The sequence below is a fragment of the Hyperolius riggenbachi genome, chromosome 8, assembly GCF_040937935.1.
Source record: "Hyperolius riggenbachi isolate aHypRig1 chromosome 8, aHypRig1.pri, whole genome shotgun sequence".
Lineage (NCBI taxonomy): Eukaryota > Metazoa > Chordata > Amphibia > Anura > Hyperoliidae > Hyperolius > Hyperolius riggenbachi.
Genome location: NC_090653.1, coordinates 196358026 through 196373191, shown reverse-complemented (window position 1 = coordinate 196373191; position 15166 = coordinate 196358026). Strand labels below are relative to the sequence as shown.

At 43.1% G+C, this 15166-nt stretch overlaps 1 protein-coding gene across 1 annotated transcript in view; it reads right to left on the bottom strand.

The window, feature by feature from the left end:
* Positions 1–15166, bottom strand: part of AIFM1 (apoptosis inducing factor mitochondria associated 1) — a 200237-nt gene that overhangs the window by 37254 nt on the left and 147817 nt on the right. Inside the window, exon 13 of the mRNA XM_068248075.1 lies at positions 4877–4965. Coding sequence (XP_068104176.1) covers positions 4877–4965 — 89 coding nt within the window. The remainder of the gene's footprint in view (positions 1–4876; positions 4966–15166) is intronic.

The following is a 15166-nucleotide window of genomic DNA, read 5'->3' as shown; positions in this document are numbered from 1 at the left end:
AATATACCCTATACAGCAATGCGTAAGATGTTGACGCTATGTAAATAATAAATAGTATTAATAATACTGACCAACGTGGCAACTGTTTTGCACATATAACTGGACAAAAAAAAAAACATATCTGAGCAACAAATTTAACAGCCAGATTTACTATAGGATGATGGTCCCTAATTCGAACACCAGCACTAATCCCTCGATTGGTCCGGCGGCCTAGTTCTCCAAGAGCCCAAACTCTTTTCTTCAGCATCAACTACAGTGGTGTGAAAAACTATTTGCCCCCTTCCTGATTTCTTATTCTTTTGCATGTTTGTCACACTTAAATGTTTCTGCTCATCAAAAACCGTTAGCTATTAGTCAAAGATAACATAATTGAACACAAAATGCAGTTTTAAATGATGGTTTTTATTATTTAGTGATAAAAAAAAACTCCAAACCTACATGGCCCTGTGTGAAAAAGAAATTGCCCCCTGAACCTAATAACTGGTTGGGCCACCCTTAGCAGCAATAACTGCAATCAAGCATTTGCGATAACTTGCAACGAGTCTTTTACAGCGCTCTGGAGGAATTTTGGCCCACTCACCTTTGCAGAATTGTTGTAGTTCAGCTTTATTTGAGGGTTTTCTAGCATGAACCGCCTTTTTAAGGTCATGCCACAACATCTCAATAGGATTCAGGTCAGGACTTTGACTAGACCTCTCCATAGTCTTCATTTTGTTTTTCTTCAGCCATTCAGAGGTGAATTTGCTGGTGTGTTTTGGGTCATTGTCCTGCTGCAGCACCCAGGATCGCTTCAGCTTGAGTTGACGAACAGATGGCCGGACATTCTCCTTCAGGATTTTTTGGCAGACAGTAGAATTCATGGTTCCATCTATCACAGCATGCCTTCCAGGTCCTGAAGCAGCAAAACAACCCCAGACCATCACACTACCACCACCATATTTTACTGTTGCTATGATGTTCTTCTGCTGAAATGCTGTGTTACTTCTACGCCAGATGTAACGGGACACGCACCTCCCAAAAAGTTCAACTTTTGTCTCGTCGGTCCACAAGGTATTTTCCCAAAAGTCTTGGCAATCATTGAGATGTTTTTTTTAGCAAAATTGAGACGAGCCTTAATGTGCTTTTTGCTTAAAAGTGGTTTGCGCCTTGGATATCTTCCATGCAGGCCGTTTTTGCCCAGTCTCTTTCTTATGGTGGAGTCGTGAACACTGACCTTAACCACTTAACGACCGCCTAACGCCGATAGGCGTCGGCGGGTCGTTAGTGGTATAGCATGGAAACGGCCGCTCGATCGAGCGGCCTTTCCATGCTAGTTCACGGAGACTGCCTCCGTGAACAGTGTGCGAGCCGCCGATCGCGGCTCGCACGCATAATGTAAACATGCGGGGAAGAATTCCCCGCTGTTTAAATCACACGGCGCTGCTGCGCAGCAGCGCCGTGACGTAGATCGGCGATCCCCAGCCTCTGATTGGCCGGGGATCGCCGCATTCTGATTCGCCGGCATTGACTCTAGGCGGCGCAGGTCGGATCTCCGTCCTGCGCTGCCCATAGGAGGAAGGGGAGGGACGGAAGGGGACGGAGGAGGAAATTCGCTGCGGAGGGGGGCTTTGAGGAGCCCCCCCCCGCCAAACGAACAGAGCCGGCGGCGATCAGACCCCCCCCAGCAGGACATCCCCCTGATGGGGAAAAAAGGGGGTAAGTCTGATCGCCCAGCCTCCTTGCTGATCTGTGCTGTGGGCTGTAGAGCCCACGCTGCACAGATCAGCGAAATCACCCCTGGTCCTTAAGTGGTTAATTGAGGCAAGTGAGGCCTGCAGTTCTTTAGATGCTGTCCTGGGGTCTTTTGTGGCCTCTCGGATGAGTTTTCTCTGCGCTCTTGGGGTAATTTTGGTCGGCCGGCCACTCCTGGGAAGGTTCATCACTGTTTCATGTTTTTGCCATTTGTGGATAATGGCTCTCACTGTGGTTTGCTGGAGTCCCAAAGCTTTATAAATGGCTTTATAACCTTTACCAGACTGATAGATTTCAATTAAAGTACTTTTGTTCTCATTTGTTCCTGAATTTCTTTGGATCTTGGCATGATGTCTAGCTTTTGAGGTGCTTTTGGTCTACTTCTCTGTGTCAGATAGCTCCTATTTAAGTGATTTCTTGATTGAAACAGGTGTGGCAGTAATCAGGCCTGGGGGTGACTACAGAAATTGAACTCAGGTGTAATAAACCACATTTAAGTTATTTTTTAAGAAGGGGGGCAATCACTTTTTCACACAGGGCCATGTAGATTTGGAGTTTTTTTTCTCACTAAATAATAAAAACCATCATTTAACCACCCTGGCGTTCTATTAAGATCGCCAGGGCAGCTGCATGAGGGTTTTTTTAAATAAAAAAAAAACTATTTCATGCAGCCAACTGAAAGTTGGCTGCATGAAAGCCCACTAGATGGCGCTCCGGAGGCGTTCTTCTGATCGCCTCCGGCGCCCAGAATAAACAAGGAAGGCCGCAATGAGCGGCCTTCCTTGTTTTGCTTAGATCGTCGCCATAGCGACGAGCGGAGTGACGTCATGGACGTCAGCCGACGTCCTGACGTCTGCCGCCTCCGATCCAGCCCTTAGCGCTGGCCGGAACTATTTGTTCCGGCTGCGCAGGGCTCAGGCGGCTGGGGGGACCCTCTTTCGCCGCTGCTCGCGGCGGATCGCCGCAGAGCGGCGGCGATCGGGCAGCACACGCGGCTGGCAAAGTGCCGGCTGCGTGTGCTGCTCTTTATTTGATCAAAATCGGCCCAGCAGGGCCTGAGCGGCACCCTCTGGCGGTAATGGACGAGCTGAGCTCGTCCATACCGCTAAGGTGGTTAAAACTGCATTTTGTGTTCAATTAGGTTGACTAATAGTTAACGGTTTTTGATGAGCAGAAACATTTAAGTGTGACAAACATGCAAAAGAATAAGAAATCAGGAAGGGGGCAAATAGTTTTTCACACCACTGTATTCATCCACTTATTTAAGATCCCTAAGTCCTGCTGCCTTTCTGTTGAAGCAAGTGGCACTAGCAGGATTTTAGAAAATCTGATATTGGGGGGGGGGGGGGGGGGGGTCCTTGCCATGAGTTTATCTTCCAGTTCCATGAAAGCATTTTTAGGACCTTTAGGGACCCCCCCCCCACCTGGGTGCCCCCTTCCATGTCCCCTGCTAGTTCTTTTAAAATCAATCCATCAGCGAGCGGCGAACTCACGTCTGTGTTCCACCGCTCGCCGCGGCACTTCCTGAAATGCCGCCCACTGAAGAACAGAGGGCAGCATTGCAGGAAGTGAAGCGGCAAGCGTTAGAATGCAAGGAAATGGATGAGTTCCCGCTCACTGATTGATTTTAAAAGAAACTAGCTACTGGGGGGGAGGGGGGGGGGGCTAGGGGTAGGGAGGGGGGGTAGGGAAGGGGGGAACTCAGGTGAGGGAGGGGGGGGGGGGTCTGACCCCCTCCCCACCACTATGCCTGCTGCCCCCCTTTCTGGCTGCTACCCCCTCCAGCATGTCGGCCCCCTCCTCATCCACAGACAGGGCTGGGACACTGGAAACTGATTAGTTTCTGTGTCCAAAGTGGTGTGTGTAGAGGGAGATCCGTTTTTGCAGTAGTTTTCACTACCCCTGCGTGTATCCAGGGTCTGTGAAACCCCGGCAAATCCGGACCCTTCGTTCAGTTTTTAAAAGCGGATCTCCTGGATCGCCCACAGATCCGTTTTTGAAGTGGGTGAAGATGCCCGCTATTTTTATCATTTGTATCCGTGGCTCCGGTTTTCGTCCGGGCCCAAAAACAGAGCCATGGATACATTTTTAAAACAAATGTGAACCGAGCGTAATAAAGAGATTGTTGATAAGTCTGGTTAAATTACGATTGTTATTTTTGTTCCTTATTGTTATCTGTGCTGCTTTATTGCATTCGGTTGCTTTGGTGACACTGCACCCCCAACCTTCTGTTAATATTGAAACTATTCTAGCAGATTGCTGGGAGGTGAGCTTTTTTGTTGTTGAAATTAGGACTTTCACTTTAGAATAAATCCCATTACTTCTAATACCTTGGCATGGGTGAGGTTTACAAGCGTCTTCGCTGAGGTTTGTGGCAGGAACAAGGCATAAGCCTTTTGCTGAAGCATGTTCAGTAGTTCTACAACAGTGTGGTACACATACAATGGAGTTTTGAATCAGGATGATACCATTTATTGGCTAACTTAGAAATGGATAAACAGTGAGCTTTCGGCTTATAAAAAGCCTTCGTCGGACTTGTTCCTGACAAATACTGAAAAACACAGCTTATATACACTGACATACAGAGGAGAAACATTCTTTAGCAAACAAATGTAATTAGATGCCTCAACTGTTACTGAGGAGGCTTTCCCAGGCATCCTGGCTAAATTGATAAGATCAACAGTTCCCTCAACATGACATAAAGCAGACTCTGGAGATGGGGAGACATCGTAAATTCCGAATTCAAATTGTAACTGGGCTGGTTACACGCACCATTAATTCTAAGCTTAAGATAATTTAGCCAGGATGCCTGGGAAAGCCTCCTCAGTAACATTTGAGGCATCTAATTACATTTATGTTTGCTAAAGAATGTTTCTCCTCTGTATGTCAGTGTATATAAGCTGTGCTTTTCAGTATTTGTCAGGAACCAGTCCGACGAAGGCTTTTTATAAGCCGAAAGCTCACTGTTTATCCATTTCTAAGTTAGCCATTAAATGGTATCATCCTGATTCAAAACTTGCTTTTACTCATGGCTAACACGGTACAACACTCTACTGCTTTTATTACACATACAATATGATGAATAGCTATAGATGAGGGGTAAAACAAGAAAGGCCATTTCAGAAGCCATTTACCACTTAATTACCTTCCGTCCATCCTTCAGGCAAATATGAAGCTTTCCATCCTGACAGCTTACAGACTTAACAACAGCATCAGATATTACATTAACTCCTTCTGTAAAAATTAAAGAAGAATACAGGGTTACACTTACTGGTATTTCTATTTTTACAAGTCTTCTGTAAAAAGATGGATTGAGACAGAATGCACTTCACCTTATATTAAGAGAAATAAAAGTGAGACGACATAAAATGTTCATGGAGGAGTGGAAGTTGTCTTATCTTACACATTAAAGGACAACTGAAGTAAGAAGGCTATGGAGGCTGCCATATTTTCTTTTCTTTTAAATAAGTCCAGTTGCCTGACAGCCCTGCTGATCTATCTGGCTGCAGTAGTGTTTGAATAACACCAGAAACAAGATGCAGCTAATCTTGTCAGATCTGACAATCATCTAATCTGCATATGCTTGTTCAGGGTCTATGGCCAAAAGTATTATAGGTAGAGGATCAGCCAGGCAACTGGTATTGCTTAAAAGGAAATAACATGCAGCCTCCATATTCCTCTAGCTACAGTTGTCCTTTAAGGGCGGTAGGTGAAGTTTCAGCCAGTCAAGAGGGTAATCTAAGCAGGTGGACTAAACCAGTGCCCCTTGAGCAATTCACATATATATGCCTCCACATGTTTTACAATAGAGCATGACCTGAACACCACATCAGCATTGATGCTTGAGGAACCTCATAGAGGTAAGAGGAGGAAAAACAAAACTGTGAATCAGGAGCTAAGTGCAGCAGTATATAAGTAGCAAATATTAGGTGAGTAAGTCGATTTGATACGACTCACATTAGATGGTTGTCCAATAGCAACGCAATTCGGTGCTCGTTGAGCAAACCCATTTCCTCTGAGGTATTTTGATCTTCCACTTGCACTATGATCTGCACATTGGTGTGGATGATGGTGAGCAAGTCATGGGTCTGGAGATTGAATTACACATTACCATGCCTAATTCAAACAGATCAGGTAGGCTTTTTTTTACGAGGCAGGGAACAAATAATGTGAGAAAATCTGCAATATCTTACACCAGTGGCAGTCCAAAGGCCTTCCTATGCTACTGCTAGCAGTTGACATGGAGAAGGCCTTCGATTGGCTCAGTTGGAACTTCCTCTACGCAGTATTAGAAAATGTGGGCTTTAATGGGCACTTTTTGATAATTCAAAAAAACCTCAACTCTAATCCCTCTGCTACAATTTTAACAGCAGGCTGTGAATCGAAGAGCCTCAAAATAGAAAGAGGAACTAGGCAAGTTTGCCCTTTATCACCTGCCCTCTATTTTTTTATATTAAAGGTCTACACAGTGTAGTGTAGTGCATTCGCCGGCAATCTCTTATTGACAATATAAAACCTCACAACTCCCTACCAATATTGTTCCAACACTTTTTGATCTGGCTTCTGGTCTGAGAACTAATCCAGATAAGACGGAGGACTTCCTCTTACACTTCAGTCCCACTGAAAAGGCAACACTTCAGAGTAACTTTACATTCATATGGCAGGATATGACATTAAAATACTTTAGTCTAGTAATAATCTCCTTTATAATCAACACTATACTCCCCTATTTATGCAACTTAAAGCAAAAATGCTCTCATGGGGGAAATTTATATATCCTGCTTGGGCAGAATCACCTCAACGAAGATGATTACACTTTACAGACTTTTGTATCGCTTTAAAAACATACCCATTGCCATCCCAAGAAACCATTCAGAGGCATTTCAGAAAGATCTCCTTCGATATGTCTGGAGGAATAAGAGACCCTATATAAAAACTTCCATTCTCTATAGGCATAAATTAGAAGGTGGTCTTGGAATTCATAACCTATTGAAATCCTATGAAGCTGCAAGCATAGCTCAAATCCTGAGCATTTCTTTCAAATCACACTCACGCTTTTCCACATTAGGTGGGAATGTCCGCAAGCATCCACAGCATGTGGACCTCACCATTCCCTGTCCACACTCTACTTAACGCCAGGATTGATAGCTTGACAAAAGTAGAGAACTCGCCATTCATAAAAATCTCCACAGCGTGCAGAATCCAAATGGCACAGTCTTGGCTCTCCCAAGATATTAACTGGTATAAAATCCTCCAACATATTACGAATACATGCATGAATGAATACCTTATGGGCCTTGCCAAAGATGAAACCAAATTTTGAATCTCAAAATCTGGGAAATACTTGGTTAAAATCCAAGTTTGGCACAAACATAGTCCTATCTCATTAAAGAGGAGAAGAAAATAAACACATATATCAGTAGCTAAAGATTGGCTGTACTTACATTACATATGCATTTCACTGTCCACGTTTGGATTTCACAGAATTTTTATATAGTATATGCAGAGAATGATGCTCCTGACAGCCCATGGCAGGTTCCATGTTTGTGAAGCCAAATGTGTCGTCATGTCCTGCCTGCTTCCTGATCACAGAGGAGCTCGTACAGAATAACACAGTGTGCAGTGAATATTAATGAGCCATGTGGCTAGGAACAATAGCGGGCTCCTGCAGTGTACTCTGCCCGGAGATTTATCTGTGCTGTGGCTGGACTGAGTTAGAAGCTGCTGAAACTTGATCCCGTCTTCTCCTTAGCAGCCGAGGGGAGGGCCCCAGAATGCTTTGCAGTATGGAATGCGGCTTGCGTCCTCCTTAGGAGCTTAGCTTGGCTGATAAGCACACATCAAATGTAAGAGAGATTTTTATCTTTAGTAATGCCTTTTTGGCTTCTGTCTAAACTGTTTAACACAGGAGAATAGAGGTTTAAATTAGCTTCTGCAGCCTGACAGTTACTCTTTAAGGACTTCCATTGGCTCTAAGTAGAATAACTGCTGTCATATTTCTCACAAAAGAATAGCCTAATTCCCTTTGGTTCCATGGCTGACTTGATTCCACATTCCATATGTCAAGCCTGACACCACTAAACCACATTAGTCACGTCTTGTTTTTGTTTCTATCTCTATGTTAAAATCTGTTATCTTACTCTCTTCTCCTCAGCTCCACCTTCTAAGGTTGACTTTATTATAGTTCACCATTACTTTTCACTCACACTCTAAGAAGGAAACGAAGTAAAGAATATTTACAGCCAATTTATGTACAATCGCCATAGTCTGTCATTTTGCATATTCTTTTGTTAATGTGTCATGTTACATAATTCATGCATCTAAGAACATGTTCACGGTATATGTTATGCTGCTTGACTGAACTGGGAAGTTATGGATTATGCCAGGATGAGACTCAGGTTTATTCAGGATGTTCTAGCTGCTAACAGCTGACTTTCCTTTGATCTTTAGCAGAGAGCAGAGTGTCCAGACCTCCCGTGGATTCGTAGCCTGCTTGGCTGCACCTAGGCATCCTTTGGTTAATTAACATCTCCATGAGATCAGCTAAGTGTCACCTGGTTCCCAGAGCCAAAAGGGAAATTGTGCCTTCCACAGGGAATATGTCCAAGCTAATTAACACCTTCCCCCCAGGCTGTTATTTCAGCTAAGACAGATTTCCCAGCTGTTCCTAGGCATAGGGATACTACACGTCAAATCTTGGTTCTATTGATCTGAGGCGCAATCGATGCATGAATCGAGTGCGATCGTTCTTTTCTTCACGGGCGGTTCCAGGACGCGCCTGCGTCCCCGCAATCGTTCGTGACATTGTCCTCCTCCACCACCTGGATCTTCTGCTATGAGTCCAGGTACTTGAGCCAGTCAGGCGTAGTGCGCATGCACACACTCCGCCGCCAGGAGCATACTACACCTGTGCAGCACTATTGCGCAGGTGCAGAATGTTCCTGGCTGTGGGAGCGGCATGCGGCTGGACAGCGCTGACTGGCTGAATTACCGGGACTCATAGCAGAAGATCCGGGTGGTGGAGGACAGAGAGGGACTGATTAGCCTGAAGGGGGCTGGAGGAAGACCCAGGTATGTATAAAACTTTACTTTTCATCCGTCTCAGTTACCCTTTAATTTGTAGTCACCAAACCAAATTTTAATAACGTATCAAATTATTTGATTTCATGAGCAAAGGGAGTGCATACATTTGCATAAATCAGCATCAATGCAGAATTATTTCCATCTCGTTGACCATCTCTATTAGTGACACAGCTACACATCAGGATTTATTCTTACAGCATAGATGTTATTTAGTATATATAAGAGATTCCTGTGTACACATCATATATACATTCACAATCAGATATGTATATCTGACCTTAAAAATACGAGGACTGCTTTATTGAAGCAGCACAAGTAACTCATTTTGATTGGTTTATTTCATTTTTGTGGACTAAGCACAGCTATTACTGTATTTATACTGTATATATACATTATTTTTAATGACTATTATCTGAGAAATAGAACATTTTATCATATTTTCTATTTTAATTACAGTTACAAATTCATTAGGAGTCGGAGTCGGTGCATTTTTTCCCGACTCCGACTCCAGGCACCCAAAATTGCCCGACTCCACGACTCCGACTCCACAGCTCTGCGTATAACAATACCAAATAAACAATATAACAGTTATTACAAGACAATAGTGGATTACCGCTAATGCAGTAAACAATCAACCACAGATTTTTGCACAGGGGTGGGAGCTATGCACACACATTATACAGCATTGAGAGACAAAAGGGGGAAGAAACCCCTGGCCAAAAGGCCTTACAGTCGAAAGGTTTAAGGTATAAAACAGTGGGTAAGGGAAAGCTGTGTATGAGATGGTAGAAATGGTCAATGGCCGAAGTGTCCTAAGTAGGAGAGTATGCTTGCCTCAAGCAAACCTTCTGCACGACATTATGTTGGCCTGTATAACCTGCCACCCTCCTTCAAATGGTCCAGAGAGTCAACAACAAAGTATAAGGAGGCTCTCAACAGACCAGAGGTAATACAGCTGCTTCTAGACCAGGCTTTCTCAACCAGGGTTCCTTGAGGACTCTGCAGGGGTTCCTTGGCATTTTACCCCATCGTGAGGGGAGTATAATAGAGCACACTATAATAGGTGGTACTGTAACAAGAAGCACTAAATTGGGGGTCAGGAGACAGTATAATGAGTGTCAGTGTAATAGGAGATAGTGAAATTAGCAGCCTAACCTATTTAAAGACCATGCCTCCGGAAAAATAAATGTAGGCGTTCGAGACCAAAAAATTGTTTGCAGGGGTTCCTTGAGATCCAAAAGTTATTTACAGGGTTCCTCCAAGGTAAAAAGGTTGAGAAAGGCTGTTCTAGACTATCAAACTTGTTCCTACAACCCTAACCAACTAGGGGTGCAACAAGCAGCAAAGGACCATAACCAAATATTACACACCATTGCAGAAATGGCTGAAATAAGAAGGACCATCCAAAAGAGACCATCAAAGAAAAACAGTAATAAATGGTTTGACAGTGATTGCAGGTCATAGGGAAACAACGTACGTGCAATTTGAAACAAAAAACACAGGTATCCAAATAACGTTTGAGGGCGGCACAGAATTGAGGGCGGCACATGATACCATCCAACGCCAATATAAAGTGACCCTTAAAAAGAAAAAAAACCACATCGAAAGTTGACTCCAACAGCTTGAAGAATCTCTGCAAGGCAACTCCTTTTGGAAGACCTGGACACAAATTGGCAAAAAATCCAAACAAAATAACCAACAAATCCAAAATGGCCAAGCCTGGCTAAAATACTTCAAAGACTTATACAGAGATATTCTTATAAACAATCTCAGCCCAAAACAAGCACAATAATCAACACATTAAAGAACATGGAGGAGAAGGTGAAAGTTTTTCAAAACCCACTCGATACACCTTTCACATTGGAGGAAATAAAAGAGAGGATAAAACTCATGCAAAGCAAAAAAAAAAAAGCTAGCGGCACAGACGGAATCCTATCAGAAATGATCATATCTGGCTCCCCAGAAATCCATGCAGCAGTATGGAAACTATTCAATCTGGCCCTGTACTATGGTCACTTTCCTGAAGTCTAGAATGAAGGGCTCATAACTCCCATTTACAAGAGTGGAGATCGCTATGACCCAGCCAATTACAGAGGCATGTGTGTGAGCAGCACACTGGGAAAACTGTTCAACAGCATCCTGAATAAGAGAATCTTCACCTTTCTCACCCAGCACAATGTTTTCAGTAAAAGTCAACCAGGATTTGTACCGAACAATCACACCACAGACCACATCTACACCCTGCACCCCCCTATCAAGCACCATGTACATCGACAAAGGAAGGGAAAAACATTTGCCTGCTTTGTGGACTTTAAAAAGGCTTTTGACTCAGTGTGGCACCTAGGTTTGTTCCTGAGTATCCTAGAGAGCGGAATAGGAGGGAACACATACAATGTCATCAAGAGCTCATACACTGGGAACAAGTGCAGCGTGAAAGTGAATGGGACACCTTTCTTCCCCCAGGGCTGGGGGGTAAGACAGGGCTGCAGTCCAACACTTTTCAACATATATATATATATATATATATATATATATATTATATATATATATATATCTCAATAAAATGGCCTCTGTCCTAGAGGCCTCTCCAGCACCGGGACTCGCACTACATGACACAACAGTGAAGTTCTTACTGTATGCAGATGACCTCCTATTGCTGTCGCCAACTAAAGAAGGTCTACAAGACAGCCTGAAAATCCTGGAGAAATTTAGCACAACATTGGCACTCCCTATTAATCTAAAGAAAACCAAAACCATGGTGTTCCAGAGGAAAAACAGGTCAGCCCAGAGCCCATCCTTTATACTCAATGACTGTGAAATTAGCAGAACTGATAAATATACCTATCTTGGTCTGGAAACCAACCAATCAGGAAGCCTCAAGTCAGCTATGGAGGCCCTAAAAGCCAAAGCATGCTGAACATTCTATGCCATCAGGAAAGAACTGTACCACCTCAAAACACCAGTAAAGGTCTGGATTAAAGTAATTGACAGTGTCGTCACGCAATCCTACTGTATGGAAGTGAAGTATGGGGCCCCACCACCTACCCAGACCAATCAAAATGTGAATCCAGCCCAACAGAAATATTCCACCTGGAGTTCTGCAAACACCTTCTCAATGTCCATTGGAGTACCTCAAATAATGCCTGCCGAGCTAAGCTAGGTAGATTCCCATTACTGCTTGAGATACAGAAGATAGTGTTGTCCTTCTGGGCCCAACTACAGAGCAGCAGCCCTGACTCACCCCACTACAAAGCCATGCTGCACAATGAAGACCAAGAAAAGCCATGTGCACTGAAAGTAGTGGTCAGCTATATACTGCAACCCCCGATCCACAGGTCATAACAAGAGTCCAGATAAAACACACCACAACCAACAGCAAAAAGAGGACTATGTGGAAAAATGAAGGAGTGAAATAAAACAGTCACAAAAGCTAACCATATACCAGTCTCTACAAAGAAAATATAAAATGGCCCCATACCTGGAAAAGCTCCAAAACACCCAAGAGAGGAAAATCCTGAGTGTCTACAGATTGAGTGCTCACAACCTCGAAATAGAGTCTGGGAGACACAGACAGACATACAAACCCAGGGAGGAGAGACTATGCCAACACTGGGAGCTGAAAACCCTTGAGGATGAAAGCCACTTCCTGCTGCACTGCCCCAAATATACTGCAACCAGGGAAACTTACTTTAAGAAATTGTTGGAACTATTCCCAGATGATCCAGTGTGGAGGATTCCGCCCTACGCGCTCACAGACTCCCATCCACTTCAGTCGAACCCCCCACACTGGATCATCTCATTTATTAAAGTAAGCATCTCTCGGGCAATTTAGGAGCCTTTAACTTTGCACCTTATGATTGTCTATGTATATGCACTGATGAACTCATTCACATTAATTTTAAATAAATATATTGTATTTTAGGTTGTGGGCACTGGTGGTGGGGGGTGGGCTGCGGCGCATATCCCAGTTTTTCTGGGTGTGGGGCGCAGCCCACGGTCCCACCTCTTATGCACTTTTTTGTAATTTTGACTATTTGTTTGGTGGCTATTAGTAGCCCATTCACTCTTGTACGGCTGCTTACTGCTGGTTTGATGTCAGTTTACGGTTTATATTGTACAAATACCTGTATGTAAATTTAGTGATTCCCTTATTGTAGGAATTATGGTTTTTTTTTATGCTTTTTAATGTTTTAAATATGTGATTTGGTTGTTAATAAATAAAATGTATACATTTGAATACATACAATTTTTGAATTTAATTTATTTGGTTAATTAGCCAGAATCATTTCATAGGGGGCCCTTTTTTCTATGCATTTATGTTAATAAAGCCATATTTGGTTTGATTTGATTTTTCAGATTGCAAACAAGAGAAAGTGTGGGCGAGTGGAAGATGTGTTGAGGGAGAATGTTCCAGAGGAGGGGAGAGGATCGAGAAAAGTCTTGTAAGCGGGAATGAGAAGAGGTGACCAGAGAGGAAGACAGGAGAATATGGTTAGGCGAGTGGAGATTACGTGTAGGATGGAATCTGGAAAGAAGTTTATTTAGATAGGAAGAAGCAAGGTTGTGGAGGGCTTTTTAGGTGAGGGTAAGGATTTTAACTACTTTCTGCATGCCGTGCAGTATATTTACGGCCCTGCAAAATTGACAGGATGCACCGGGGCCATGAATACAAGTCTGCAGCGGCGTGCAGCCGACACTCGCTCCCGTTCGCCCGCACGCGTGCACCACCGTTACTGTCGCTTAAAGGGAAAGTTAATGAATGGGAGACGCCGGCATTCATTGCATCTTCCTGTTACACTGCTACGGATTACTTCTGATTCATGTGCTTACGTATGTGAATCGGAAATAATGGCTGAGGACATCTTGTGGCCAAAATTATTATTTTTTTTTAATATAAATCCCCCCACTGATTTTTATAATTAACTATTTCCCTCCCATAGTACCCAAACTTTATATATATATATATATATATATATATATATATATATATATATATATATATATATATATATATATATATATATATATACATATACACACATACCCTTGGTACTGAACTTTTTTAAAATGTATGTCAAGACGGTATATTACTATTCATTTTTAATTTATGGACTTGTAATTAGTGATGGACGCACAACTGAAAAAATGCACCTTTATTTCCAAATAAAATATTGGCGCCATACATTGTACTAGGGAAATTTTTTAAACGTTGCAATAACCGGGACAAACTGGCAAATAAAATGTGTGACTTTTATCCACAGTACACCGTTTTATTTTAACACTATAATGGCCAAAAACTGAAAAATGCATTTTTTTCTAATTATTCATGTTAAGATGCATTTAGGATAAAATAATTCTTGGCACACTGTACCTCCCAAAGAAAGCCTAATTGGTGGCAAGAAAAACAAGATATAGATCATTACGCTGTGATTAGTAGTAATTAAGTTATTGGCGAAAGAAAGGGAGGAGCGCCGACAAGTGAAAATTGCTCTGGTCCACAAGGGGAAAAAACCCTCAGTCATCAAGTGGTTAAATTGTATTCTTTGTGTAACTGGCAGCCAGTGAAGGGACTGACAGAGTGGGGTAGGGCTGGAGAAGGGGGAGGAGAGGTGGAGTCGTGCGGCAGAGTACATGATGGACTGTAGCGGGGCTAAACAGTGGGTGGGGAGGCCACAGAGCAGAGAGTTACAATAGTTTAGTCGTGAAATAATCAGGACATGCACCAGAAGTTTGGTAGTGTCCTGTGTGAGAAAAGGACGGATGCGGGAGATGTTTTTAGAAGGAGGTGAAAGAGGTGTGCACTAGAACACACATTTACAAATTTGACATAATTGTACTACCTATTGAGCCAATATTTCAATTGGTCCTCCAAGACAGCCAAATATGAGAGAACACCATGCTCCACTTGGAGGAAACACAGACCAAATGAATTATTATGGTAATACACACCATTAATCCCATGTAATTCCCTCACCTAGCCTCCACCTCAGAGTTCACAGAGAAGATTCCTCTCTCATGTCACTTATATGGAAAAGGTGTAAAGAGTAGAATATAGCCAATGTGGGATTTTCTCCCATCGCCCCCCAGGATGGCTGAACGTAAGAGTACAGAAAAACTCACCTTACCATAGTTGGGTTGGGATATAGCTTTGAAGGACCATCCTTCCAAATGCCAGATCCTGGTTGGACAGGAGGTGGATTCTGTAGTGCTTCGTGAAAGTGGAAGGATTTGCCAAGATACCGGTTTTGCAGATATGTTGTAGGTTGGCTCTTGCACTTTCTGCTAAAGAGGTAGAGAGGGATATAGTGGAGTGTGCTGTCACTATTACAGGGGAGGCTCTATATGTCAAGTT